Here is a 27,228-nt window from a genome sequence, read left to right on the forward strand (position 1 = left end):
GGATTTTTATGTAGCGATTTTCTGCAGGTTTTTCTTTTTTTAAAAAAAAACAGCCTCTAAAATATCAATATTAAGAATAATTTTAGCAATATTTCCTTTCATTTATCAACGTTTCCTTTTAAAATATTGATATTTTCTTTAAAAATATCAATATTACCATCAGCATTTTTTGTGAGAGAAAAAAACAGATCGGTAAAAACACTGGCTAGTGGACAAAGAACAAACTCAAATTACTAATGGCCTGTAAGGTTGATGGAATGCTTTTGAACTGGCACTGACCTACAGATCCCATCCCTACTCTCTAAAGAGCAACAGCAATTTAGGGCCAAATATTTACATTGACCAAATGACATAGGGGAGAAAGGGTTAAACTCCTCCTTTCCCAGAACTGCTGCTGCAATGGAAGTCTGAGCCCCACAGCTGCTTCACTGTCAGTATTTCAGATGACCAATCTCCCACATCACTTGTAAATTGTCTGTTACAAAAGTCATTCAACTCTTACTCACGTGAAGGTGGTGTCATGCAAGTGCTGGGGGGGGGCAGGCATGCTGCTGCCTCTGGTGTTGGGCACACTGTTGGCCCCATATCCTGACAGCTACACTTGAGCATGCCCATAGTCTATGCACTGAACAGCTGCTTGTATGTAGGCTTCAGGTGTCCTGATGAAATGGAAACCTATGTGTGAACAGCTGCTCACCTATATGCTTCTTCACTGCATGTAACCATGCAGAGCTGGTGGTGGTGGGAAGTGCTGCTTTTTGTGTGTGATATGAAAATGTTAATCTTTTATATGATTTTCATGGTATAGTATATTTACATTTATGTTTTTAAATGTAAGTTGCTTGGAGAATTTTTAGGTAACAAGCAACTAATAAGTTTAATAAATAATAACAGCAACATGTGGCTGTCCAGAAGTAGGATCAGGAGCACGTCCAGAGGCTTAAAAATAAAGGGTGGTGTTTCATGCTAGTCCTATGCAGAGCATGAAACACCACCCTTTATTTTTATTTATTTATTAATCTGGTTGGCCACTGTGAGAACAGGATGTTGAACTAGATGGGCCACTGGCCTGATCCAGCAGGCTCTTCTTATGTTCTTATGCTCTGTTCACACAATTACTGAGGAGCAGAGCTGTCCTTCTGCCTCAACCTCTGGACGTGTTCCTGGCCCACAGTGAGTAGCTCAGGGGTTACGTGCCCTGCCACCTGTGCAGCTGTGGGCAAGCTGCATAGACCCAAGGAGCCAGATTGCCCCCCAGCTGGCAGTTGCGCACAAGGAAGAGGCTGGCTGGTGCGGCTGTGGCAAGCTCAGCAGGCCCTAGCCAGGTGGGGAGGACTAGCCTCAGAGGGAGGCAATGGGAAACCCCCTCTGAATACCGCCTACCATGAAATCCCTATTCATAGGGTAGCCATAAGTCAGGATCGACTTGAAGGCAGTCCGTTTCTATTTTTCCTATGCAGAGCAGACCCTTCAAAATTAGTAGACATGGCTAACTTAAGTTCATTAATTTCAGTGGGTCTACTCTGAGTACAACTTGATCGAATACAACCCAATAAATTGTCCTGCACACAGGAAAATCTAGTGCAGCCTGACATGCTAGTTTGTATCATGTGAAGGGAGTTTGTTGGGGGCAGCATTCAAACACGCAGTGTCCCTGCTATAGCCTCGAAAGGAGCCCTCTGCTGCCTGTAATATCCTTTTTCCAAAGGAAGGCTTTTTATTAGGGAAGATGGGGAGACCAACAGGGAAGAAAGATTGGTGGAAAACAGTAACAAGTCTTTCTTTCTTTCTTTCTTTCTTTCTTTCTTTCTTTCTTTCTTTCTACCAAATGTTTTTTTAAAAAAACGTCTTGAAGATTTTCAAGCATTTGGCAGATCACATTCCTAGTAACTAAATTTTTGAGTTGTGACTTCATTCAAACATATCAAAAGGATTCTAATAAAGGCAAAATCATCTTCATGTAATGGGTCAGATATAATTTTCAGATCTGAAGAACAAACAAGGAAAAGGTGGTACATAGCATCATGTTCCTACCTCTTGTTTCCAAAATCATAGTTTCAGATCTGTGACACATGGTCACTCACTTATCTAGAGAACATTTTAAACATTAGAGAATAGGTGGATCCACAGCACATGTGGACCCAATTTGCAAGCAGCACTAAGCCAATCCATGGCTTAGTGTGAATGCACGGGGTCTCAGACAGGAATTTATAACCATTGTACTCCTCTTCCTGTCCGACTGCACTGCTGTGGGCTAAGCCATTGTTTGGCTTAGAAACTGAGCCATTCTCTCCAAACACTATGATCATCACTGTCAAAAGACAGAGATTCCTTGGTAAATGTTTATTTAGATTCTAGAGCAATATATATATAATAAATAATATAATAAATAATTTATATAATAAATGCCAGCAGCCTCACCAGTGCTATGGGATTTTATGAAAAATGTACTTCTGAAGAATGCTGATCTGTATAAAATATAAAATAGTTCAGTATAAAGATTCATTTCTTCTGAAGTGCCTCTTCAGTGTATGCCCAAATGTCTTCCAAGTTGTGGGGTTCTCAGCATATAGCCAAAGGATGCTGATGAGAAAATATATAAGTACGTGTAAGAATGGAAGCAAGTCATATCTCAATAATCACATCAACTCAGTTTAGTACAGCTGAATAACACTATGATAGCAAAACTGCATTGTGCCAGTTCTTGCTGGATAGTTAATAAGTGTTTTGAATGTAAGCAACACTTGCATATGTGTTTTGCAAGGGATAACAAAAATATTGTATGCCCATTTGGCATAAGTGAAGCATATACTTGTTCTAGTGACATTCAGAGCTATATTTTCAGAAGTGCTGCCACAACTGGGCTCAATTTTGTTTTTATTTATTTTATTTATTATTTGATTTATATCCCACCCTTCCTCCCAGCAGGAGCCCAAGGCAGCAAAACTTGTTTGTTACAAAACTGGGCTCCCTCTTTAAGCTGTGGCCAGAGTATGAAAACTTTGATTTTTAAATATTCACCCATTGGGAAGGCCTAGAGCTAAGACTATTCAGGAGTGAGTTAAGTTGTACCATGATAGGTCTAAGTAAGGGGTGGGGGATGTGGGGGGAGCTTTCTTGGATTGGCTCTGACATGTTTTTATTGATCACATTGGTAGAGAGTGGCCAGTAGATAACTGTAGCTGAGGGGCTACTGAGAATAGATTGGGGCAGATATTAAGATATGGGTTGGGGAAGCTTGTGTGGAATGAAATCCCATCTCTAGAGCCCTTGAGAAGATAAAGAAGGTAGATTCCTATAACCTCCCTCTACATCTGTCTCGGTCTTGTAGACTACTTGGGCTCCCTTCCTTAGCAGTTATTCAGGAAAAAGTTGTCGTCTTGAGTTTGTAGAGCTCAGATCACGTGCAGGGGACTGGGTGGCAGCCTGGGAAATGGAAGGGAGGTACAGTATGGGGTGGTAGTGAGAGAGGCTAGGAAGTGGATGTTATTAGGGGTTGGTTGTTGACGAATTTCAGCTTTTTCAGCACCTGAGGTTTCTCTCAAGGGGCTTGTTCAAATCCCCATACATTAATGAACAGAGTGACACCGGCTTCGTACTTACTGTTCATCAATGTGTGGGGATTGAACATAGAGATGGCCCTGAGTGTTGCTGATTCATGGGATGAGATTTCTATTGTCCTGCCACCTCCATCTTCAAACATTTTAAACTTCTACTCAGCTAGGGTTTCCAAGCAATCTGGGGGGAAAGTGTCTGGCCAGGTTTTGTGTGTGTGTGCTTTTGTGCCAGTAGCTAAGAAAGCTAGATTCCCTCCTCCACACTAAACACTTTAGGTTTTTGTTGTGTTAAGAAATTTAAAATGCCAGAGACAAAAGCTTCAAGCTTCCATATTCCAGCAACTCATTCAGCACTTGAAACTACATCAACTCCTGGCTGGGTCAGAGGGCATAAAAGCCCGGCTGCCTTTAGGTGGCAGGTCTGCTGCTGTCGAGGTCACCACCTAAGGTGGTCATCCATTGGGGAGTCCCAAGGGCGAGGGCACTACTCCTTTCTATTTCTTTTTTTTTAAACCAACCTAGAGGAGATTAGTAGTGGGGAGGGCATATGACCCATGTGTATCTCCTGCACAGAGTGAGAGCCTGTACAGTGAACTGAATGATGAGAGAAAGTCACGAGATGCCTTCAGAGTTAGAGTTTGCAACTGGCAGAAGGCTGGCCCTCCCTGGGTGTGAGACGGGGGAACTTGACCCTGTCTGACCCTGGGTGTGAGACGGGGGAGTAGATGTTCCCTGTGTGAAAGATATTGAGTGGGTCTGACTGTTCCCAATTCTCTCAGAGGCCTACTGGGATAACTGGTTCAGGCAGATTTTGTTGGTGGGCTCTGTTGGGTCCATATCAGGTGTTTAGGAGGAGCCTTAGTAAGGAGAACCCCAATTTTAGTGATCATGGGTAGAGGGAAGTATAGCCATGGGGAGGTAGTGAACTACCATAGAAGATGAGGGCAAGGCTATCTACGCTTTGTTCCTTGCTGCCACTCCTCTCATGAATGGGTTCCTCATTGCTCATCTGCTGTGTCCACTGGCCTGTGTGTGTTGTTGTTTAACGCCAGATTGGTACACAATCATCCATGATTTGATTGTGGATGAAGGTGCCGATTTGGTGTGCGTTACCAAGACCTGGCTGGGTGAGCTGGAAGGAGTTGATTTGACCCAGCTTTGTCCACCTAGATTCTCGGTGTAACACCAGCATAGGCTGCAGGGATGGGGGGGGGAGAGTTGCTGTGGCCTACAGAACTTCCATTTTTGCCACCAGGAAACCACTCTTTCTTGGAGGTGACTGTGAGGGCCTGCACTTGATGTCAGGCCAAGGAGACAGTAAACTAGGGTTGCTGCTGGTGTATCATCCACCCTGCTGCCTGGCATCTTGTCTGACTGAGCTGGTGGAGGCCATCTCAGCTGTGGTATTGGAGGAGCCCAGAACGATAGTGCTGGGTGATTTCAATGTCCATGATGAGGCTGTCTCTAGTGTTCCGGATAGGGACTTCGTGGTCTCCATGTCTCAATTTGTCACCGGCCCAACACATAGGGCAGGGCATACCCTTGACTTGGCTTTTGCTCCAGATGGAGGAAGGGGTGGTCTGGAGATGGGGGGGTGGATGTTACCCCATTGTCATGGTCAGACCACTTCCTGGTGAAGTTTAGACTCTGATCCCTTCTGGGCCGACTTGGTGAGATGAATATTGGAGGCACTGTTTTACAGTGCTTCCGATCCTATCTCCAAGGTCATTTTCAGAAAATAGCATTGGATGATTGTCTTTCGGCACCCTGGCAGTTGTGCTGTGGGGTGCTGCAGGGTTCCATCTTGTCCCCCATGCTATTTATGAAGCCCTTGGGAGAGGTCATCAGGAGATTTGGGGTGAGGTGTCAGCAGTACGCTGACAATACCCAGCTCTATTTCTCTGTAACATCTGAATTGGGAGAGGCTATGCAAGCCCTGGACCACTGCCTGGACTCGGTGGTGGGCTGGATGAGGGTCACTAAACTGAGTCTGAATCCTAGCAAGACAGAGATGCTGTGGGTTGGTGGTTCCTGAGTTGTGTCCTGCTTTGTATGGGGGTGTACTTCCTCTGAAAGAGCAGGTACGTAGTCTGGGGGTGCTCCTAGATCCATCTTTGTCTCTAAAGGCCCAGGTGACCTCAGTGGCTAGGACTGCCTTTTACACTGTGTTGGAATTGCTTTTAAATATGTTTTTAAACCTTCTTTGTTAAAAATAGATGTTTTTAAACCTTTTTTTAAAGATGTTTTTAAAGCTTTTTGAAAAATGGTTTTAAAGATGTTTTGTTTTAATATATTTTAAAGTCTGTTTTTATTATGTTTTAAAGTGTTTTTAGTGCTTTTGTTTACCGCCCTGAGCTCCTGCTGGGAGGAAGGGTGGGATATAAATAAAATAAATAAATAAAATAAATATATTTGTGTTTATCTGTTTCATGTCTGACTATAGGAGAGCATCTGCCTTAGGCATTTGTAGTCCAGCCACATTCATCTTTGTGTGTATCTCCCCTTCCATGTAACAATTCAGTTGGGGATGTTTTGCCCCCACAAGTAGGTCTGTCAATCCTGGGCTCCTGCTGGGAGGAAGGGCGGGATATAAATAAAATAATAAATAAATAAATTAGAACTCAGAAATTCTGGTTTCTTCTTGGGGCTTGGAGGCAAAGACCTCTGGGACCAGTGTGGAGCTCTGTAATTTTTGGTGGGTTTAGGGGTTGAGCCCTGCATAAAAGCCATATATACATCTAATGAGCAACTGCGGTGAGGGGACAGGTTTGCCCATTGCTTTTCTGGCAACTGGCCTAAAAACCTGCCAGTCACACAATATTTTTGTTTTATCAGTTGGCACTCTTACCCCTAAACTTGCCAAAAACCATTGAGATGCACCTCTGGGCTCTACCCCAGGACAGGCACTTGACTCACCCCCCAATCCTCACCCAGATTCCAGAATGTTCTCTTTCAAGAACTGACAACTCTATGCTCAGCTGAGAGTATGGTCAATGTTCTTTGTATGGGAGAGTCTTCAAGTAATTTATACATAGTAAAGGCACATTTTAGCTGGAATATATACTATCAGTATAATGGCTAATCCACCCATGGGGGCTGTAATTGCTGGTAATGATGATTGTGTGGGAATCCAGCCTTGGCAATTATGTTTTTAAGCAATCTACTGAAAAATATTTTGGAAAAAAGCAGGAGTTGTATTCAACATAGCGCTAAGCAGATCATTCTGTTAGCACAAGTATTTCTCCTTGTGCAATGGGACATTCTCCCCCTCTCCTTCCCACCCCCGTGCACTCTACATTTGTTCTGGGTTCCCTCCCCCCAACCCTCCAGAGCACATTCGGTGATGGTATGGGGTCTGTGCTAGGGGAGGAGGGGGGTAATTCCTGTTTCACTGGTGCAACTTTTCAGTTGAATACTGTCCTAGGGATCCTAAAAATGTTCTAGATAAAATCATGTTGAGTATACTAGGGCAACTGTAGAGAAAGTGGTTCCAGAGTTACAACCTTAGTCTGAAGCCACTTTTCACGCAAGGCTCACGCAATATATATTTCCCTTATATCTTATATTAATGTGCTTTTGTTTGTTTTGTTGTTAATTTTACTACTGTCCCAGAAGAAGTATCTGCAAGGATAGTCCAAGTAGTAACAGCTGAAGCTGTGGCAGTCCTGAAAGGTGAACAGGAAAAAGAAGCCCAGCACAAAGATCAGCCAGCACCATTACCTTTAGGTAAAGCAAATAATCTCAGCTGTATGTTGTGTTATAGACATCAAGCTTTTGCACTGCAGCTGCGGCCTAGAATTTTTATTCATTCGTTCACTCATTTTAAGAATTAAGAGCTAAGATGCTGACATATTCACATTATTCAAGAGCAGGAGTTCTATCCACATGATCATTTGCTGCAATTATGCTTATTGCTCAAAAGTCACAAGACTTGTCAACTACAGGTGCTTCCACGCTAGACATTTAGTGTGGAATTGCCATGCCCTTCACTTACTTTTTCTAGGGCATCCACATGGCGTTGGCTTCCAATCATTGTCATCCTGTATTTTCCCTGTGGTCCTTCTATCTTTTCTCAGACTGCAGAAAGTCTGACTTTTTTTCAGAAGAATGGAAGAGTAGCACAGTGACCCATTAGGAAAGTGAAACTATCACAGTTCAGCACATGCTCATTATAGCATTTGTTCTTCCACTTTATTATTCTGTTTTTGTTTTTTTAATTTGTCTTTTAATTATTGCTAAAACACTGTTCAGACTATGGTTTCAAAAAAAAAATGAAAGAGTGGTATTATGCTATATGTTATATAGTAAAGCAGGGGTGGGGAATCTTTTCTGGCCAGAGGACCAGATCTTCATCTCCCCAACTCCTGGCAAGCCAAAGTTGACAAGTGGGTGGGCCTATGCAATGATAGCACTAGGATCTACACTTCTGGAAGTAGCCTCTATTTTATGCAGCATTTGAGGAAAGATGGAAACATTCCATGATCCAATTTTAATAGTGCTTGCTAAACACTTGAGATGTGCATTTCAAACTCTAACGGTTTTTCTTTTGAGTCACTTCCCCTTTCTGAGCAATTAAAAAAAATCTTGCTATGTTAAAACTATGCTTTTTCAGACAATCTTTCCCCCTCACTCGCCACATGTTTTGCCCCCTTTTTTCTAGATGCAAAATGCATGAGGGCCACTTTTGATAATGAAAGCCTTGTCAGTGTTTCAAAGTGCAGAGACTTATTTGTTGGTACAAATGAAAAGGTAGCATACAATATAATCCTAGTACCTGATCTGCGCTGCTGGAGGGGGCTAAGATGCAGTAGAGGTTTCTCTCCGTCCTGCTCCACCAGGCTTTGCTGGCATAGGGCTCTGCCGACATGGAGGACCCCACTGCAAATATGAGCTGTTGACAGGCTACTGCCTGCATAAGGCCCTGAAACAGGGCAGAACAAGGCCAGCCAAAGATCCACTGTATGATAGTCCAGCTGCTGGAGAGGAGCCCAATCCAGACCTCTCTGCTGTGCTAGCATGGAACAGTAAAAATTTTAAAAAAATTGCCTCCCTCTCTTCCGCCTTGGTCAGCATGAGCAGCAGAGCTTCAGATGCAGCAATGACTCCACTCTGCCTGGCAGTGACTTAAGACTGCTTCCTAATGATCACTTATACAGAGAGCAGTCCTGTGGTGGCTTTATATTTGCGAAAAGCACCCACTCACACAAAGTGAAGTATCTGGTTTTCTCTGATTCCTTCTATCCAATGCAAAGCCTCAGAAAAATGTGCTTGAGAGATGCCCCCCCCCCAACAATATGGGATATGGCACAGAGGGTTGCAGTAATTTGGGGTGATGAGTGAAAATCACGTGCTTTACCTGGTGTATGCGGAAGCGCTTCCTTCTAAGTGCAAAGCCATAATTAGATTCAACCCATTGTTTCTGTTCAGAAGAACAAATGGAACTTAAGCACATGTTTAAGTACTTGCTGAGTTTCATCCAAGAATAACTGAGCCTGCATAGTAAAAGCTACCATTGCGTACACACACACAATCAAAACACAGCAAAAACTATTTTTGGTAGAGTATTTCTATGCTTGAATGTAAACATACTATGCTGGAATGTGGACATTTATTGGTGTATGTACTTGTAAAATGTATAATAATAATAATAATAATAAAATCTATTTTGGCTTTGCACCATTCATAGAGCCTTACTAGGTACATGACATCGCAGATCTGTGGAAGAAAACGCTAATGGTCTATAGAACTCTATACTTGCACTGTTACCAAGCCTTCTTCTGTAATCAGCTGCAGCAAAAGGAGCATGGGCACAACTCTTCCAAAATGAATCATTTTTAAGCCCTGCTGAGTTCAGTAGAAATGACTTAAGCATGTGCTGACTTTTCCCACTGAAATAAATGGGATTTAATGCTTCACTTTGGCAGAAAAGTGTTCCGTAAGGAAGGTTTAGAAACTGTTCTGTGGGCCTAGCTCTTGCTCCTATTGAAGCTGCTATTTTGGTCCTATCTCATTAACATATTTCATATACTGTAGTTGGATATTTGAAAGGCAGTTAGTGGTAAGGGTTTCTGCTTGGCTGTGGGTCAGTCTTGAGCTGGCATAGTTCAAGATTTGGCCTTAAGCAATACATATGAGTTGAAGCAGATTCCAGAGAAAAGAGGTTGAATAATTTATGAAAGTAATAATATGTTTACCATTTCAGATACCTGTAATTGAATTAAACATGTAGTTGGACACCTCTATATGATGTTTTTCCCCCTGAATAATAATAATAAAAATATATATTTCTTGAATATTTTTCCTGCTTTTGGCTTGTGAATGAGCTTTTCTTCAAGGCATATATCATATGAATCATTCAAACATCTGGGATGTAAACAAAAACAAAAAAACCCACAATGTCTAGCTATTTCTTTTATTAAAGAAACAAACTTAATAAGACATTTGAGTGGATTTATGGGCATAATGCTGCATCATTGGAAATGAATGGTTGCTATTCTTGGTATAAGACCAACTCAGTTGAAATGTTATCAGATACTGCCAGACACTATAGTGTAAATCAGTCTTTGCCAACCTGGTATCCTCCAGATGTTTTAGACTACAGATCATCCCTGACCAATTCCTTGCTGGCTGGGACTGATGAGACTGATGATGCAGGTCACTAGGCTGGGAAATGCTGTCATAGATTATCCAGTTGACACATCCTGATATCAAAATAATTAATGGTTATGTCTCATTTCTACTGTTACATCTTTAGCAGTTGAAGAAACAGCTAACCTGCCTCCTTCCCCGCCCCCATCACCAGCTTCAGAGCAGACTGGAACATTGGAAGAAGGTAAGAATTCCTTTGAGCACTGCAGGTTCCACCTTTAAGGAGAGAAATCCGGGAATCCTAGTGAGAGAGGTAGGAGGATGACCTGTCAGCATTAATTTTATTTATTTATTTATTTATTTAGTTATTTATTTATTTATTCTTTATTCTTTATTTGATTTATATCCCGCCCTTCCTCCCAGCAGGAGCCCAGGGCGGCGTAATTTAAAGGGCAGTGAGCGTTTTCCCTGATAGTAAGTTACCACATAGTTGCAAACCACAAGCAATATCAATATGTGCATAATTGTGTATTATTGTGTATGCATCTCTATATGTGCATGGTGATATTTGAGAGTGTATATTAACATGAATATAAATTTTATATTGCTGTTGAATGGATATTGGAACTGGAGTTGAAAAGACTCTGGTATATTTAAGACAGGGCTGAAGAACCTGTGGTCTTCCTGATATTGCTGGACAGCAACTCCCATCATCCCTGACCATTGGCCATGTTGTCTCAGGTTGATGGGAAGAGGAATCCAACAGTATCAGGATGGCCACAGGTTCCCCAGCCCTGCTTTAAGTCTTTCAGAGAGAGGAAAATTCCACTGGGTACAATTTCTCTCATCACTGACTCTCTGTGATGAGAAAACTTGCACCTGGAAAAATGATCTCTTCTGTATAATTGTTAATGCACAGAAACTCTCTCACGCTCTGGGCCAGGGAAGCCTAATTACTACCCGATATATCCAGCTGGAAAGGATTCCGAGGCCACTTCTTAGCAGTAGGAATACCTGTTTTCTGGCAACCCTTAAGACAAAATGCAGCAAGTGAAACTTCTTCTAGAACTGCATTTCCATACTGGGAAAAGGTTCGTTTCTTGAATTTCTTTCCATCTTTCTTTCTTGCCTTATATCTATTTTATTTTAAATTTAGACACAACAAGCAATATAAAACCTAATAACAGAAATCATAAAACAGTATGATAAGAAAAATGGAAAGTATATGAGAATTAAATACGGAAATAATTTCTGTTCTGAGATGATGTAGAGGATAAAGGGGTGCTGTGCTCTTTCAAATGTCCAATATCCCCTTTGCTTTTCCATATTTTTACATATTCAGTGAACATATGCTTAACATGCTTAACATGGAACTATTAAAGGTACAGCCATGTGTCAGGAAAAAAAGCTAGCAAATCTTACTTGGTAATTAAGATTAACATTCTTACTATTTTTTATTGAGATTTCTTTAGGAGAAGAAACACTTCTGTGATCATCTGTTTTTCAGATTTTACTGCAAACCATTGTTATTCCTGCATATACCTTCGTAAACCCATTAATTTCTATGCCTAAATCCATAAGGCCTAAGCCCTCTTTACTGTGGTGAGATTTAATCTTAAGAAGAAATTTGATGTACCTGTCCCTGGGATGGGGAGCTTGTGACTCTCCAGACGTTGTTGGAATACTGCTGCCATCATCCCTGGCCATTTACTGTGGTGGCTGGGCCTGATGTACTGTAGAACTCAATAACTCCAATAACATCAATCTACAGCACTCTCCAAAGCCTCAGTGGATCAAGGAATTTGAACATGTGCTTAAATCAAGACATCTGTTAGTCACAGGTTTAACAAAGGCTTGTTTCAGCCAATAGGGTATACCATGCCTGAAGCTAAGCACATACTTGAGAATTTGATTGAATACATATTAAATCCCACAAAATGTGCTTGATTTGACTACATCATAATGTTGGAAATAGAAGGCTCCTCTCCTCCTCCTTTTGGCATGAAACCCTGTAGCAGGATACTTGCTTTTATATTGAACAGCCATTACATTATTTTATAAAAGTGAAACTTTGGGTTGTATTCAGCTAAGTCCTACTCACAGCAGACATGTTAGTCATTAATTTCAATGGATCTACCCCAAGAAGGCCTTAGTTGATTACCACCCTTTGTAGTAGCAGTCTCTGCTTCTAATGTGTATTAGACAGTATGGGTGGTATTCAATACTACTCAGAGTAAACCACTGAAGTTAATAGACATGACTGACATGGTTTCATTATGAGTCTACTCTGAGTAGGGCTTAGTCAAATACAACACCATGTAGAGTTAGAGCTGAGCATGGCCAGAAAAGCACATGATATAGCCTTCCTGGGACTATACTACTACCCTATGAAAGTGGAGATTGTATATTTGAATGTTCATGTGTGTGTGTTTGGGTTTATGAGTATATACATATGCAGTGCTTTTTTGTGATGGAACTCACTGGTACAGAGCACCAGCACCTCTTTCTCTCTCTTTTTTTTTCTATCCATGATAATTATTTTGTGCTGGCACTGACAGCACTTTTGAAAAGGTATGAGTACTGGCACTTCTTTTTTAACAACAACAAAAAAGCGTATGTATGCATACATATAATCATAAACCAAAATTTTCCTGTACGGGAAATACTAGCGAAGGAGAATAATGAAGCTTCTTCCTAGCAGGTCAACTTTCTACATAAAATGAGGTTTTGACATTTATTTATTTATTGTATTTATATACTGCCCCATAGCCGAAGCTCTCTGGGCAGTTTACAATACCTAAAAACACATATACAAATTTAAAACACATCTTTTAAAAACAATTTAAAACACAATTTAAACATTTAAAACAATGAGGAGCTTTCAGTCAAATGATCCTGCACTTGAAAGGCTACAGATCCAATAGTCCTGAACTATGTGTAAATGAGCCCTCACCCTTCTTGATAGTACTAATTGTAATAGACAGTACTATCAGGTGATGCCGTTGAAAGTAGTCAAATCTTTGCTAAATTAGAAAGTGCCTTCTAAACTGAGGGCCTTCAGTGAATGGTTATCTATTGAGGTTACTTTAACTCATAACAAAATCATCTTTCTTCCTGCTCCTGGAGCTGCCTAATTTGGGAGCCAGTTTCATGTTATGTGAATTCGCTTAAAGAAGCTCACATTGGAAACAGCATGATGGTCAGTCAGCTACGTTTGCTTGTCAAGCATCGACATGGAAATTAATGACCAAATTATTACCTAATATTCCTATGTATATGTAATGAATGAGCATGTTACAAGTTAAACTGAAAACTGTTTGCATAAGTCCAATTTAGAGCTTGTTTTGTGATTAGTCTATTGTATTTAAAGAGCTTACTTTGAGAAAATTGAACACTCCATGTTTAAGAGTTTATTTGGCTAAATTTCTGCCTCACAAGCACTCTTTTAACATTTTTGGTAACACACTAGACTTGTTGATCTGGATTCAGATTACAGTCTAAGATACCAGCATAAAATTTGCTTTAAGTGGTAGTCATTAATGTTAGTACTATTGTTTTTCTGTTGCTTATAGTTTTGTGTAAAATGATGGTTGATTAACCTCCAGGAATTTTATAATTTAATTGCTATCTAGTTGTTCTTTGTTCGAGTATTTCAAAGAGATGAAACGTCTCCAGGTCATGGTGACTCGGTAGATCAAGTCGTCCCAGCACTGCAACTAGTGATTCAAATTCTGTATTTCTGTTTTTAAAAAAATCTATATAATAGAGAAAATGATGCTTATAGAAATTAACCAAAGGGTCGGTGTTTGTAAAGGACTCTGAAACTATGATGCATATGTTTGTTTACTGTATTTAATATATCATTCAAGCTTCAAGTTTCAAGGTTGACAAAAAGCATTATTTTAAATGTTTGTTCTCTTTTGCAGCTGAACAGCTGGTTTAACCATTTTTATATAAACTTCCCAAAATAAGAGGCAATAAGAATGGCACTGGTACAATCCAGCCAAAGTTAATTACTTTTGAAACCCCTTTGTTTCAACAGAAGAGTTAAGTATCAATCAGTCAGACTGTTATTGTTCACAGCCTATGGCAATTTCCACATAAATCACCAAAAACAAACTAGAAAATTGAAGAGCAAATTAAACATACACATCTTCAGAACAATAAATTATCAAAACTTAAAATGGTAAAATTACCCAGATAATTTAGATTTTTTAAAAAAAATCCCTTGGCTGTCAAAACTGCAGTGCAGAATAATCTTAATATTTACCTAACTCAACATGGAATTACTCTCTCTTTGGATTTTAGCCAGGCAGAACTGTTCTATGGTGGTCACTAATATCAGTGTAGTTTAATTGGAATCCTAGGCACTGTCAGTTGCTTTGCAAATCAATGTTATTTTTAAACAACACTGTCCACAGCAGCTCCAATAGCCTCTCTCCCGGCATCCATGGCGATATCAGTGACTCTTATCAATCATAGAGCGGCAAGCTGATAGAGCCTTTGCATTAGCCAAGTGTAGACTGAGCCAGTTCTCACATGATTTCAGGGGAATTTCCCCATGACACCACCCTACACCCCTCAATCATGAGATACCACTCACCAGACAGAAGGATACAGTGCCTTTCCAGGCAGCATTAACGGAATGTAGAATTGCACTGTAAATCTTTTTCATTGAACATCTTTCTTTACTGAGTGAATTAGATTGGTATTTAATAAAGAACTGGGGCACTTTTTCCTACAGCTGAATGAGGAAATAATATATCAAAACAGATCCAGAACTCCATTATGGTGCTTGCATTGCTCACAAACAACTTCCAAGATACTACAATATTCATTTTATATATCATGGTCTGTTTAAAACATTGGATTCCATTTTTAGGATTTTCTGTCCATCTTTCTTTCTGCTCTCTAGAAAGCATTGCTGACTATAAAATGAAATCAACTGACAAATGTGTGTGCTATGGTCAGCTTCATTTGTATAGCTGCTTATCAATATTTTTAACACCTTTGCAAAACCCACCAGACTATGTATGGTGGCCAGGTAGGGACTCAATAAGACTCTTATTTGTTCTGCAAAATGGTGTGGTGCAGTGCTTTCAACTGGCCTACCCCAAGACATGGCCAGTGAACTCCATTTTCCTTGGTGGTTCAGGAGTTGTGAAGGTTGCCTATGGATGTGCATCTGTGGATGAACAGCACATGAACAAAATAAGCCCCAAACATCACATGTGACATAGGGATTGGGGAAAAATTCAATTCGGTTCACATTTGAAGGCAAATCTACCTAATTCACATTTTCTGAAACACTATACAAACCAAAACACAGCCATCCTTTGAAACTTTAACTTCTCTAAATTGTGAAAAACAGGTTTTTTGTACAAAAAATGTATATAGTAAGGTAAAGTGTACATAACATCTATGGGTGAAAATAACATACAAAATGTGTTCTATTAAGGGAAATTGCTTTGCAAAAATGTGTATATTAGGTAACATTGCATACACAAATATATTAGGAGAAATTTACACTAAAATTCTGATCGATTTTCATAAGGACTTTCAAAAATTGAAATGTGTAGAACTGAATTTAAGATTAGAAAAATAAGAAACTGAAATTGATAGTCTCCCATCCTTAGTGGGACGCTATCCTGCAGAAGCTTATGTGTGCACCTAAAATTAATAGTATACGCACCTAACTTCAAGCATGTGCCTCTTTCTAGTATTTTCAGTGTAATTCAGCCTGCATAATATCTGTCAAATGTTGATCTGGAATGTAGTGTTCTGTGAACCACAGCTCTCATTTGATTAAAAAGGTAATTTCTGTTCTTGCCATTTTGGCTATAAACTGCAAGCAGTTGAAACTGCAAGCAGTGATCCACAGGCATCACAGGGCTCCATTGTCTATCCTAGCAGAAGTAGTCCCGTTATTTTCAATGTCAGGGAACACTATATACATACAGCATGGCGCATTCTTCAGTATTGAGCAGAATAGATCAGTCTACATATGTCCTTCTTCATGAGTGTGTCAGAGTCCCTGTGCATATATATATGCATGCACACACACATGGGCCCTGGGTCAAACTGAATGCCTACAGAAAGCTTCACTATGAAGCAAGTGCCACTGCTCCATTCTCATTGGCCCCTTGCTTTTTCCTTGTGTTCTCACATCTGCACACCACTACCATTCCTCACTTTAACCCATACCCTGCCATAATGACCACCCTTCCCAAATGAAATGTGCTCTTTTCAAATATGCTCAAATATTGGATTGAATTTGGGTTGCAGATTGTTGGAATTTATACAAAGTAGATAAAGATAGGCTATTGATTTACATAACTTGAGACAAGAATTTGAGAACATACTTTTGTTTAGCTTGGAATTTAGATTGAGCCTGGGAGATCAGACTACTAATAGTCCATTCCTTTCCCTACAGCATTTTGATAAGTGGCAATCTTGTCAGTAGGTTGCATAGCCCAGAACAGGAGGATGATTTCCTTCAGGCCTCCTGTGGTGAGAAATTACTATACAGTAGACATGACAAAGGTAGATGTGGCTAACCAAGTAGCAAAAACAAATTAGAGAGAGAAAGAGAGGTTTTTAAGTCCAATTTGCTTCAGGGGGGAAAGGATTTGCTGCAGTTTTCATTGTTCTATTTTGATAACTTGCTTCACCTCCATTAAAGAATGAGCGGGTCTGTTTGTACTGCAGTAGGAAGTAAAATACCTAATTCGATTTTATTCAAACTATTTTGTATATTGAAAATACTGAAGTACGATTTCATTTTCCAGGGTTTAGAATTTTTCCTTGAGCAGTGTTTGATACATTTAATCAGCCAGATGATTAAATGGGCAAAGAGACTGGGTGCTGTCTTATACTGGCAGCTTTACTCTTTGTCTGCTATATGCTTCACGAGGCCAAGCCTGAAGAGTGCACTGCTATGTATAAAGCAAGAATAAAAAAGCTGAGGAAAAAGGGCCTGGAATACAATAGCTTCATTTATCTTTTAAGTATTTGAGGCAGGATTTTGAAACCAATGAGTGTCTTACAAATTGATAAGAGGTAATTTTTCTAAAACAATTAACCCTGATTAAAAGGCATGTTAATCTCTCCTCCCACCTCCTCTGCAACAGATATCCAGTAGCTAGATTTGAATAGATGCTCTGTCTTAAAAGTATTTCTCTGCTAGCTAGGCTTCTATCCTTAATACGGCTGTGCCAGGACAGTCCTAATTCATGTTAAAGGGCCTTGCTACAGCAGATTGTTTTGCATTCACTTTTATTTTCTTTAAATTAAGGAGCACCTACTACAGTGGACAAAATAATTGTAGGAAGATTACAATTTTTGTTAAAGATGATAGAATATAATACATTTAAGGATATTACCACCATTTTCATTCTATAGCAATTATCCCACATGGTGAAGGTCTTAAGTCACTTAAAGAACACATTCATAAGCAAGAGCACATTATAAAGCAAACTCAAGGGAGGAACAGATTAGTATTCTGTGGTTAGTATTATTTTGCTGCTTTTTAGGCTAATCCAGACTATTTAATTTGATTTGGAGCAATCCTGCCAGGCATGCTGGGCCATGGGACAGCATCCTTAAGGTCTTGCATCATTCATTGAACTATATCTCTCACATAAATTTCTCATGCCAGGAGTAGGAATAAGCTTTGCACATGAAGCACTCCTTGTTGCCTCCTGGGGGTGGGAGATAACAGTTTAGGAATCAGGATATCTGTCCAGTAGGATTGGAAGCAATGAAGATAGAGTAGGTAGGTATTCCTCCCCTCCCTGTTACTAGGGATAGGAAAGGATTTTGCTGGAATAGAAATTAAAACTGGACTTCCCAACAATTCTCATGTTCTCAGTTTCTGCAGAATGGTACTGAATGCTACGAGCTTTTGTGGCTTTTCCCAACACTGTATATTAAACTACATTGGATATAAACTTAAACTGAGCAACCAGCCTGTCTGCTTACTGTGTGAAATTCAAAAGCCTGTGCTTTGCTTTCTGTCAGGGTGGGGGGAGGATCAAATACGAGGAAGATGCTGTTTGGGCAAAGGGGAAAAAAGGAAAAAGTTTTTGCTGCATGTATGTAGCCTGGCCTCGCAGCTCTTGGCAGAAAAGAGAAGAAGCAAACCTTCGCAGTACCAGGTCAGGGCTTCATTGCTGTGGGCTGCAGGCTGGGTTAAAATGCAGCAGCATCCTGATCTAATACCTTCCACCCATCAGAAAGAAAGAGGGGCAAGCCTCAGGTAGGCAGGGATGCTTTTAGGTGGGGGTCCCTGAGCAAGCCCCTTTCCCTCTCACCCCACATGCGTGTTGTATCAAAGGGGTCTCCGGTTCACAAAGGAATTTCCCTGACCCTCTTTCCTTTTTTAAAACTAAAACCTTCAGCAAGGCAGTTCCCTCCCACCACAAACACACATTTTTTAAAAATCCTCATTCCCTTTGTCAAAGCAAATTTGTTATCTTTAAAGGGTTGGCGGGAAAATTCAGTCACGGCACCTTATTTAAACCCTGCTTTTTGCTAGTGGTTGAGACAGATCTTGGATTATAAGACTCTAGGATTTCAGATTAATAAGTACGAATTCCTATATAGTATGTGTCTGTAGTCCAGAAAGTCACCATTCAGTAGAAGTAGGTCCCTCTTTAAAGACACACCTAAGGCCCAAACTTGATGTGTTTGATGCAGCTACACCTGCTGTGCACATGTCTGCCTGTTTACATATAAAACAGTGGGTAGAAGTCAAATCTTTGCATCTAACATGGTGTATGAGTGATGGGACCTCAACTGGAATCGAACCAGGATGAGAAGAAATGTGGCTGAAGTGATGGAGTACAGAGAGGTAAGGTGAGGAAAGGATCTTGCTCCCATCACCAGCATGTCCCTTTCATGTAAACATTGCACCCTACTCACCCACCATACTCAGATGTTGAAATGGGCAGACTTGTGAACAAACGTGTGATTGCTCACATCACTTATATTTTGGCCTGAAGGTAAGAGGTTATTACTAAGGGAGGGCAAGCAAAGTTGTTTGTTTTCTTAGATTCCAAACAGGTTCTGGCCACATACCATTCACTTCATTTTTTTTGGCAATTTGTCTACATTTTTGCTTACTGATGAATGATGAAAAGATGCCCAGAGGTTTCAAACCTTCATTTCAAAAACATTATAAAAAGATTCTTGTGAAGTGCAGTGAATTGGGATACACACACACACACATCTTTTTATTCTTTTTCTCTGTTTTCTGTTTTCAAATGTCTTTTTCTGTTCCGATTTATTTTACTTTCACTGTGTAGTGTGGTTGTGGGACATACTGTAGCAAATTTGCCCATAACTCATACCTAGAACTTACATTATACATCATTCATCATTTATGTATTTGGAACAAAGTACTTCTAATGGCTGCTGAATTCATTTGCATCATGAAAGACATGGACTTCTTTTCCTATAGGCACCATAGAAAAAACAATAAATACATTAAAGTTGACAATGCATTAATTAATTAATTAATTAAATTTATATCCCACCCTTCCTACGAGAAGGCGCTCAGGGCGGCAAACAAAAACACCAAAAGCACTCTGACATTTTAAAAACAAAAGACTTTAAAACATATTAAAACAAAACATCTGAAAAACATATTTAAAAAACAGTTTTTAACACTATTTATTTATTTATTACTCCCCCTTCTCCCAGGAAGTTGGAAGCAATTCCAACACAGATGCAGACTGGGATAAGGTCTCTACTTAAAAGGCTTGTTAAAAAAAGAAGGTCTTCAGTAGGCATCTTTGAGATTTCACTGAGTTTAGCATGGTTGGTTTCTTCCCTCCCATGATGTTGCATCATGTATGCGTCTGCATGTTTCCATTCTGTCTTGTGTTGCATCTTTTTGTCTGTTCAAGTTCTCTGTGCAGTTTCCTCCAGTGCGTCTGTCTGTAGATGAAGGAACTGAGGATGAGGTGGGACCTCTTCACAGCGGCTCATGGTGTGGGCCAGCTGCCACAAGGGTGAGGTGTAAGTTTCTTGCCCCCTCCATTTCAATGTCTATGTCTGACGATGAGCCCTACAATTCAGATTATGAATATTATGAGCACCCTTTGTTCAGCTCCAAATGGACTGAAGCTAGTAGACTCCCCTGTGCCATAGCCCAGACTGCAGAGGCCTTGTGAGGCTATGGAGAAGGTGAACAAAGCATTGGTCCTTCTCTCTTCCTCCTCTCCTCCACTTTGCCATGCCACATTCATTTCATCATTTATGTCCAGGCCAGGGTCGCCGTGTGTCAGGATTAGGCCTGAACTTTCAGGGTTTTAGCCTCCACCTTGTCAGGGTCTCCAGGGGAGGAAGTAAAAGGGCGAGGGACCAGACTCAAAGGGGCAGGCTATTTTCTGCTTAGCTTGGCAACTTTTTCTACAACCACTGTGTCCATCAGGCTTCACTTCTGATGCACTAGGTACTCAGGCACTTCCCTTGACTTGCCGGATACCACCAGGTTCCACACCTGATCTGTTTTAGTTGCCAAACACTACCCTCTTTGCTCAACGGTTCTGCCAACTCTATTCCTTGGGTCCTTTACACACACACACACACACACACACAGACACACACACACACACGGGGGGGGGAAGGAGGGTTTTTTTTCCTTTTGGAAAAATGAGATCTCATCACCACCATGTCGCTAAAGCAGCTTTAGGATACACTTCAGCTGAGAGCCTGTGAGGTAATAAAACCCATGTGCCTTATGATGTCAGTGGAAATGCATATTTTACATCATGCTGTGGTCAGGCCTGCACTTGTGACTACATTGGTATATTAACCTCTCATTGAGCAGGATAAATTGTTTCTTTTACTTCTGTGAGTCAATACTGAGTACAGTGTAAACAGACTAACAAGTTTTATATGCCTGAGATATGGCAAGTATTAATGATGTACAATATGTCATGAGAAATGCCTGGTTGTTTTTTCTTTAAAACAATTAAGTAAAAATAAAAATCTGGAGAATAGGGCAAAAGAGCCCAAACATTTTTTCATAATTGGCATCAGTTATATGTATAATTAACATAACAAATGGTGACTTACCAAGTTTGAACATTTTTCCAAACCAAATATAAATGTGCCTTATTTGGCCATAAGCAATATGGGACCTGAAACCAAAAACCCCAAAATGTAAATTTAGTGTTATTATTACTTTGATTTCTATGCTGAATACAACTGTCTTTATTACTGTTTTTGCCCATGGTGGGGATCCAAATAACTACTTTAGTGCCCAAGTTGTCATGATGCTCAGTGGGATTTTTTTAAATTTTCTTCTTGGAACAGCAGACCTCAATGGCACATCACAAATTGCTTTTGAAAATCCCCTCATTTTGAAAAGTGTCTTGCTATATGGTAACTTGTGGAGTGGAGACGTGAAACTACTTTTGTGGCTCTTTGGATCCCAGCCTATGTCACATTCTGAAAGTTTAGGCAGTTGCAACATTAAATTCTCCTTACTATTCTATATTTCTTTCAAACACAGCAGTTTATTATTGATGTGAACAGATGGTTGACACTTTAACTGATTGAGATGAGAGTGACCACCACTCGCTGTGATGACAGTCTTGAGGAGTGGGGCTCAAAAACATGGCATTTTCCTCTTGGCAAGTGAAACTGACTAGTACAAATTTTGAGACAGCTCTGAATTTACTGCTGGGGTGATCTCTGGGTTCTGCTTTAGTGATTGAATATTTTGTCTGGCTAAAATGGACATATTATATATTTGAAGAAATAATACCATTTGAAGAAATAGTAATATGCTAAAAATGAGAAGACTTTGACAAGAATACTTACTTTTGACTTTTGAGTGAGATGCCATTTAAATTAATGGTGCCTGTTCTAATGGAGAGTTTGTAAGATATGCTCCAGAGTTTTTAATCCTATATAGTTGCCCAGTTTGGATGTAACCATGACAAAACATGGTTTATGGCTTTGGGCTTCTGCACTCTCTCTTTTTTAGGAACAAATCATGGTTTGTTGCTACATCTGAATTCAGCAGACAGTGGTTTGCTCAATCTACAGCAGAGCTTGGAAAAGTTACTTTTTGGAACTACAACTCCCATCAGCCCCAGCCAGCATGGCCACTGGATTGGGCTGATGGGAGTTGTAGTTCAAAAAAGTAACTTTTCCAAGCTCTGATCTACAGTATGTTAATAAGCCAGACTATCAAACCTCATTTTTGTCATTTAGCATCATTATCTCTACCTGTCTTAGCATGCTGATTAAGCATGTGTGTCTTGATTGGGTGAGGTGATGTGAGCATGGAGTCTTCAATGTGCATGTAGAGTTGTACTACCTGCAAGGGCTTCCCCATATGCTTCAGTGAGTAGGACAGAGTTGCACTTGGATCCATTTTCACAACATTGAGCTGTACCTCCACTGAAGTATAGTTCTAGTTGGCAGAAAGGGGAACAGTCGGTATATCTTGTACAGTTCTGTTCAATCTAAATAAGTGCAGAGTCCAACCTACAAAGAGCATTTATCTTTATGAAAAAGGTGGCAGAAAATATTTACTATTTTATGAGCCAATGCAGGCTTTGCTAATTTTCTTTTTAGCATTTCTTACCATGGTTTCCAAAAAAGTCTTCTTTGATTCTTCCTGAATTGTACTATATCTGTGGTTTAAATAATTTTGCTGTATATTGCTGAATTGAAAGTGTGTTGACTGCACTGCAGCACATGCAAAGCCTCTAAACAGAACTCTAAAAGTGTGATAATGATCCATTTCTATAGAGAGCCCAAACTGTTTCCATTGCTGCCTATTGTGTCAATAAGAATGCATGTTTCGTTGATTTCCAAAGCAATCCTATACATGTCTATTCAAAAGTGTCCCATTGAGTTGAAATATGCATAGGATCATAGAGTTACTTATTTACTAGTAGTTACTGCTACTTCACAAAGGCAAGTTTTTTCTGTGTATTTTTAATCAGAGAGGACTTCCTGCATTAGGAGAATATGTATTTCTTTTACTTAGTGTGAAATATTTGTATCCTACCTTTTCATCCCACCAGGATCCACAAGGTGATATATCAACAATTTAAAACAAGTAAGCAAAACATTAAAACAGCAATAAAGCATCAGCATAAAAAATAAAGCCACAGCCAATGCAGCAATAAAACAACAGTTAAATGGGAGAAAGATTAATTCTCAGTTACCCCAAGAGGCCCCCCACATTTGCCATTGCAAACCCAGTTGTACAGGAGCCAAGCAAGTTTCCCTCTGGTAGGAGTTCTGTATTCTAGGCACTACTATTGAGAAGGCCCTTTCCTGAATAGATACTAACCACACCTCAGATGGCTGGGGAATATGGAGCCTCCACAGATTACCTGAGTCACAAGTAGGTTCATATTGATGAAGGTGGTCTGAGGCATCCTCGTTCCAGACCACATAGAGCTTTAAAAGTCAAAAACAGCAGTTTGCATTGAGCCTTGCAAGCTGGACCAGTTCTAGTTTCTAGAGAGTTTTCAGAGGCAGCCCTATGTAAAGCATGTTACGGTAATGATTTTGTTTGAAAATTGATACATCTTTTTCAAAACCATCTTCCACCATCAGACATCTCCATTTTCATAGGTAACATTTTTTTTCTACAGTCGTTTCCACATTGGAACAATAAGATATTTTCAGCTCCCTTTATTTTCCAAACGTTGATTGCATCTTGCACCAAAAGAATGTGTGTGGTTCAGATGTCATGCTGTCTGATTTGACAACTGGGAGCACTCTGCTGGCTTGCAGTCTCCTTGCCTTATCTCCTCTTTCTTTTCCCTCAGCTTTACAGACCCTTTTCCTCTTCTTCCCAGGGTTAGCACTGAGCCTGAATTGACATAGCCATCATTACCACTACTGCCCATATTAGAAACTGGTTTTTGTCTCTCATTCTAAAGTTAATTATGGTTAGCAGTAACTATGTTCAGTTCAGACATAACCCTGAACCAGAGAAGGGAGGGAGAAGTGCAAAGAAAAGGAACATACAAGCTGTTCACCAAACCATGGTTTGGCAATTGGCAGCATGACATTTGAACCAGACCAATTTTCAAGAGTGAAAAAGAAGTTCTTCAGGATTATGAATGGTGCTGTCAGCTGCAGAAATTATGCGTCCTAAAAAAAAAAATAAAGCAAGCTCACTTGACTTCATAGTACTTGAAATGGGGTGACAGCTAAGGTGACACAAATGTGCAACTTCTGTGCAGAGCTGAAAATGTTGCATACGGGCAACCTGGTTAACATGTCTGCATCTAGTATGTCTGTTAGTCTTGATGTCACTTCATTTTCCCATCCTTTCCCCCTTCCTCCTGCTCTCTCTCTTGAAGAGGAAACCTTTAAAAGTCCTGTGGCTGATGAACCCAAACCTGCTGTTCCCCTTGGTGAGGAATGTAAGAAAATGAGTAGGCCTGCTGAGCCTTTGCAACAGGCAGAGGGCTTCAAGGTTGCCCAGCAGGAGTCCATTCCTGAAGACGGAGTGGCATATAACAGGGAAAATGTAACCATAGTCAAAGAGGAGCCCTCAGAAGCAAAAATGCCTTCCTTGGGCAAGGAAGGTGTGTCCTCCTTAGGGACCTGCATGTATTGGCTGCATTTGAGCTGTTCTCAAGCTTCCTCCACTCTGCTCCATTTACTTTTTTCCCATGATTAATGCTGTGGTTATTGTGCTTGAAGAGTGCATAACAGGCAAGCCGATTGTGCAGATGCCATGTGAGGATGACATGGTTTCCCACCACTACAGCTGATTCCTGACTTTTTTTCCTATTCATGATACAGTATGCTATGCAGCCGAGCTGATATGCCACAAAGCCTTCCCTCCCGCTTCATTGCAGATGTGTTTGCCAGTCACATTGCTAATCTGTGTATATTTTTCTCCTTTTGTTTTGATGCAGAGGTTCATCTGCTTTTCATTTCAAGAAACCAAATTATTAACCTTACCTATGACATAAAGAGGCTTAAATTGTATAAATGTCTTTTGTTTGCAGTGTGCAATGTATTTTTGCTTACGCTTCAGAACATTCTAGCTCAATTTCCCAAGGCTATTGCTTCTTATATCATATCTTTGTCATTCATTGCAATCCACCTTGACCCTCAGCCATTGCCAGAATTTTTAGTTTCCATCTGCGTTACGCTTCTTACAAGTTGATGACCCAAGTTGAAACCCTAGTGTGGGGAGAAAGTTCACATGGTTCCAGTGACACCATTTTGGACACTGGAATGAAGAGCAAGATTAGAGATTGAGGGTGAAGTCCTGCATTGCTAACTCAGACAAATTGTACTGAAACTCTTTTATTTGATGAAGAACTAAGTTCAAGATTTAGCCTCCTAATTAAATGGTTTACCCCTGGTTGACCAGATTAGGCTGTGATCCAGAGATCTGCAAGTGTACTCATATTTTCAAGCCCTTCCACAAATATTTGCACAAACACTGAGCCTAACCTTTAATGGAATATTTGTGGAAAGCCTGATTAAGACTGAAATGATTAACATAGAGAATGACTGTTGCTGCAGAAGAATTAACCTGGCTTCTGTCTTGCTTAACTGACCTTCTACAATCCTTTGAGGATGTCAACAAACATGTTATAGGGCCAATCTAGACTACAGATCCAGGAATGTTAATAGCAATGAGAGCTGTGGGGGGTGAGGAGGATTGAATTAGGACTGCAGCACTGGAAGAAGTTAACCTTTCTTCACCCCAATATCATTCCTATTTAAGATTCCCCCTTTCCAAGCTGTTTCCCTGCACTTTGGGGTGGGGTCTCAGTTCAAATCCCCCAACAGCTGCTGTTAACAATGTGGCATAGTGGTTAGAGTGTTGGACTACGACCAGGAAGCACAATGGGTGACCTTGGGCCAGTCACTGCCTCACACCTCAGAGGAAGGCACCACCACTGAATACCGCTTACCATGAAAACCCTATTCATAAGGTCACCATAAGTCGGAATCAACTTGAAGGCAGTCCATTTCCATTTTTAAAAAAAAATATCACAGAAGATCCTATTCATGGATGATCTTGTATACATTACACATCAAATGATTTCTGTCAAAAATCTCTCACCAAAGGCTTCTAGTAAAACTTTCGTAATAGATACTCTTATTGACTAGTAACTGGTTGAAAAAAGAGACAGTAGGGGATAGGAATAAAATTGCAACTTTCATAATGAAGGGAAGTAAATAGTGTATAATCCACCTCACCCGAGAATCTGCATTGGGGCCAGTATAATTTAACTTAAGTCAGGACACTTAATGAATACATGAGGAAGTTACGTTTTGAGATGGTAATGGTGGGAAAATCCTCTGAAGAACTCCAGAAGGGTCTCTCCTAATTTCATGGATGGGCAACAAAATGGCAGATGAGATTAAGCATAATTCAGTGATCCATGCAGCATCGTGCATGTTGGAAGACAAAAACTAACATTCCATATTTATTTGTCGAGTCTGAATGTTACATAACTCCCCTAGGAAAGAGTTATTTGTTAGGATGGGAATCATAATAGAACATACATAGACAATATCAACGAGTGTGTAGCTGCAGTGAAAATGTTAACTGGACAATGAAAATATACTATTTTCTCTATTTAAAAATGTTTAAGAGATGGAGGGGAGGCATGATAGATGAGTAGGGAGAAATTATCTTCTCTTTCAACTTGAAGTCATTAAAGGAAGCTAAATGAGCAATAGTTTAGGACAAACGATGCAAGAATAGTTGTTCACAACACATTAATTTACAGAATTTACAGAACAAAATATAATGAGGATCATTGTCTTGGATGGCTTTTTTAAAAGTTTAAACAAATTCAGAGAGGACAAGTTGATCAGTGGCTATTGGCTGTGATAGCTAAAAATTAAAGACAGTATCCATTTGTTTACCAGGTGCTGGGGACTCTCATCATCATGCCTAGCTTGTGAGTTTCCAGAGCCACCTGGCTGGCCATTGTTAAAGCCAAGACTCTGGATGAAGGTGTTTTCTGGCAAGGGATTTATTTATATTAATTGTGCAGCATGTAATGCATTAACTATGTGAAACAGATTTATTTGACACCAGGTACTTGGGCTTCCAAGCTTG

General features: G+C 40.1%; 1 protein-coding gene across 26 annotated transcripts in view; it reads left to right on the forward strand.

Annotated features, from left to right (window-relative positions):
• Window positions 1–27,228, forward strand: part of MAP2 (microtubule associated protein 2) — a 468,623-nt gene that overhangs the window by 384,572 nt on the left and 56,823 nt on the right. For 20 of the 26 annotated variants that reach the window (XM_061607844.1, XM_061607838.1, XM_061607849.1 and 17 more), the window contains 2 exons: window positions 7,170–7,283; window positions 10,312–10,389. In XM_061607844.1, the coding sequence (XP_061463828.1) occupies window positions 7,170–7,283; window positions 10,312–10,389 (192 nt within the window). The remainder of the gene's footprint in view (window positions 1–7,169; window positions 7,284–10,311; window positions 10,390–27,228) is intronic. The other 6 variants (XM_061607850.1, XM_061607864.1, XM_061607852.1 and 3 more) reach the window with 2 other exon arrangements.

The sequence above is a fragment of the Rhineura floridana genome, chromosome 2 (assembly GCF_030035675.1).
Source record: "Rhineura floridana isolate rRhiFlo1 chromosome 2, rRhiFlo1.hap2, whole genome shotgun sequence".
Classification (NCBI taxonomy): domain Eukaryota; kingdom Metazoa; phylum Chordata; class Lepidosauria; order Squamata; family Rhineuridae; genus Rhineura; species Rhineura floridana.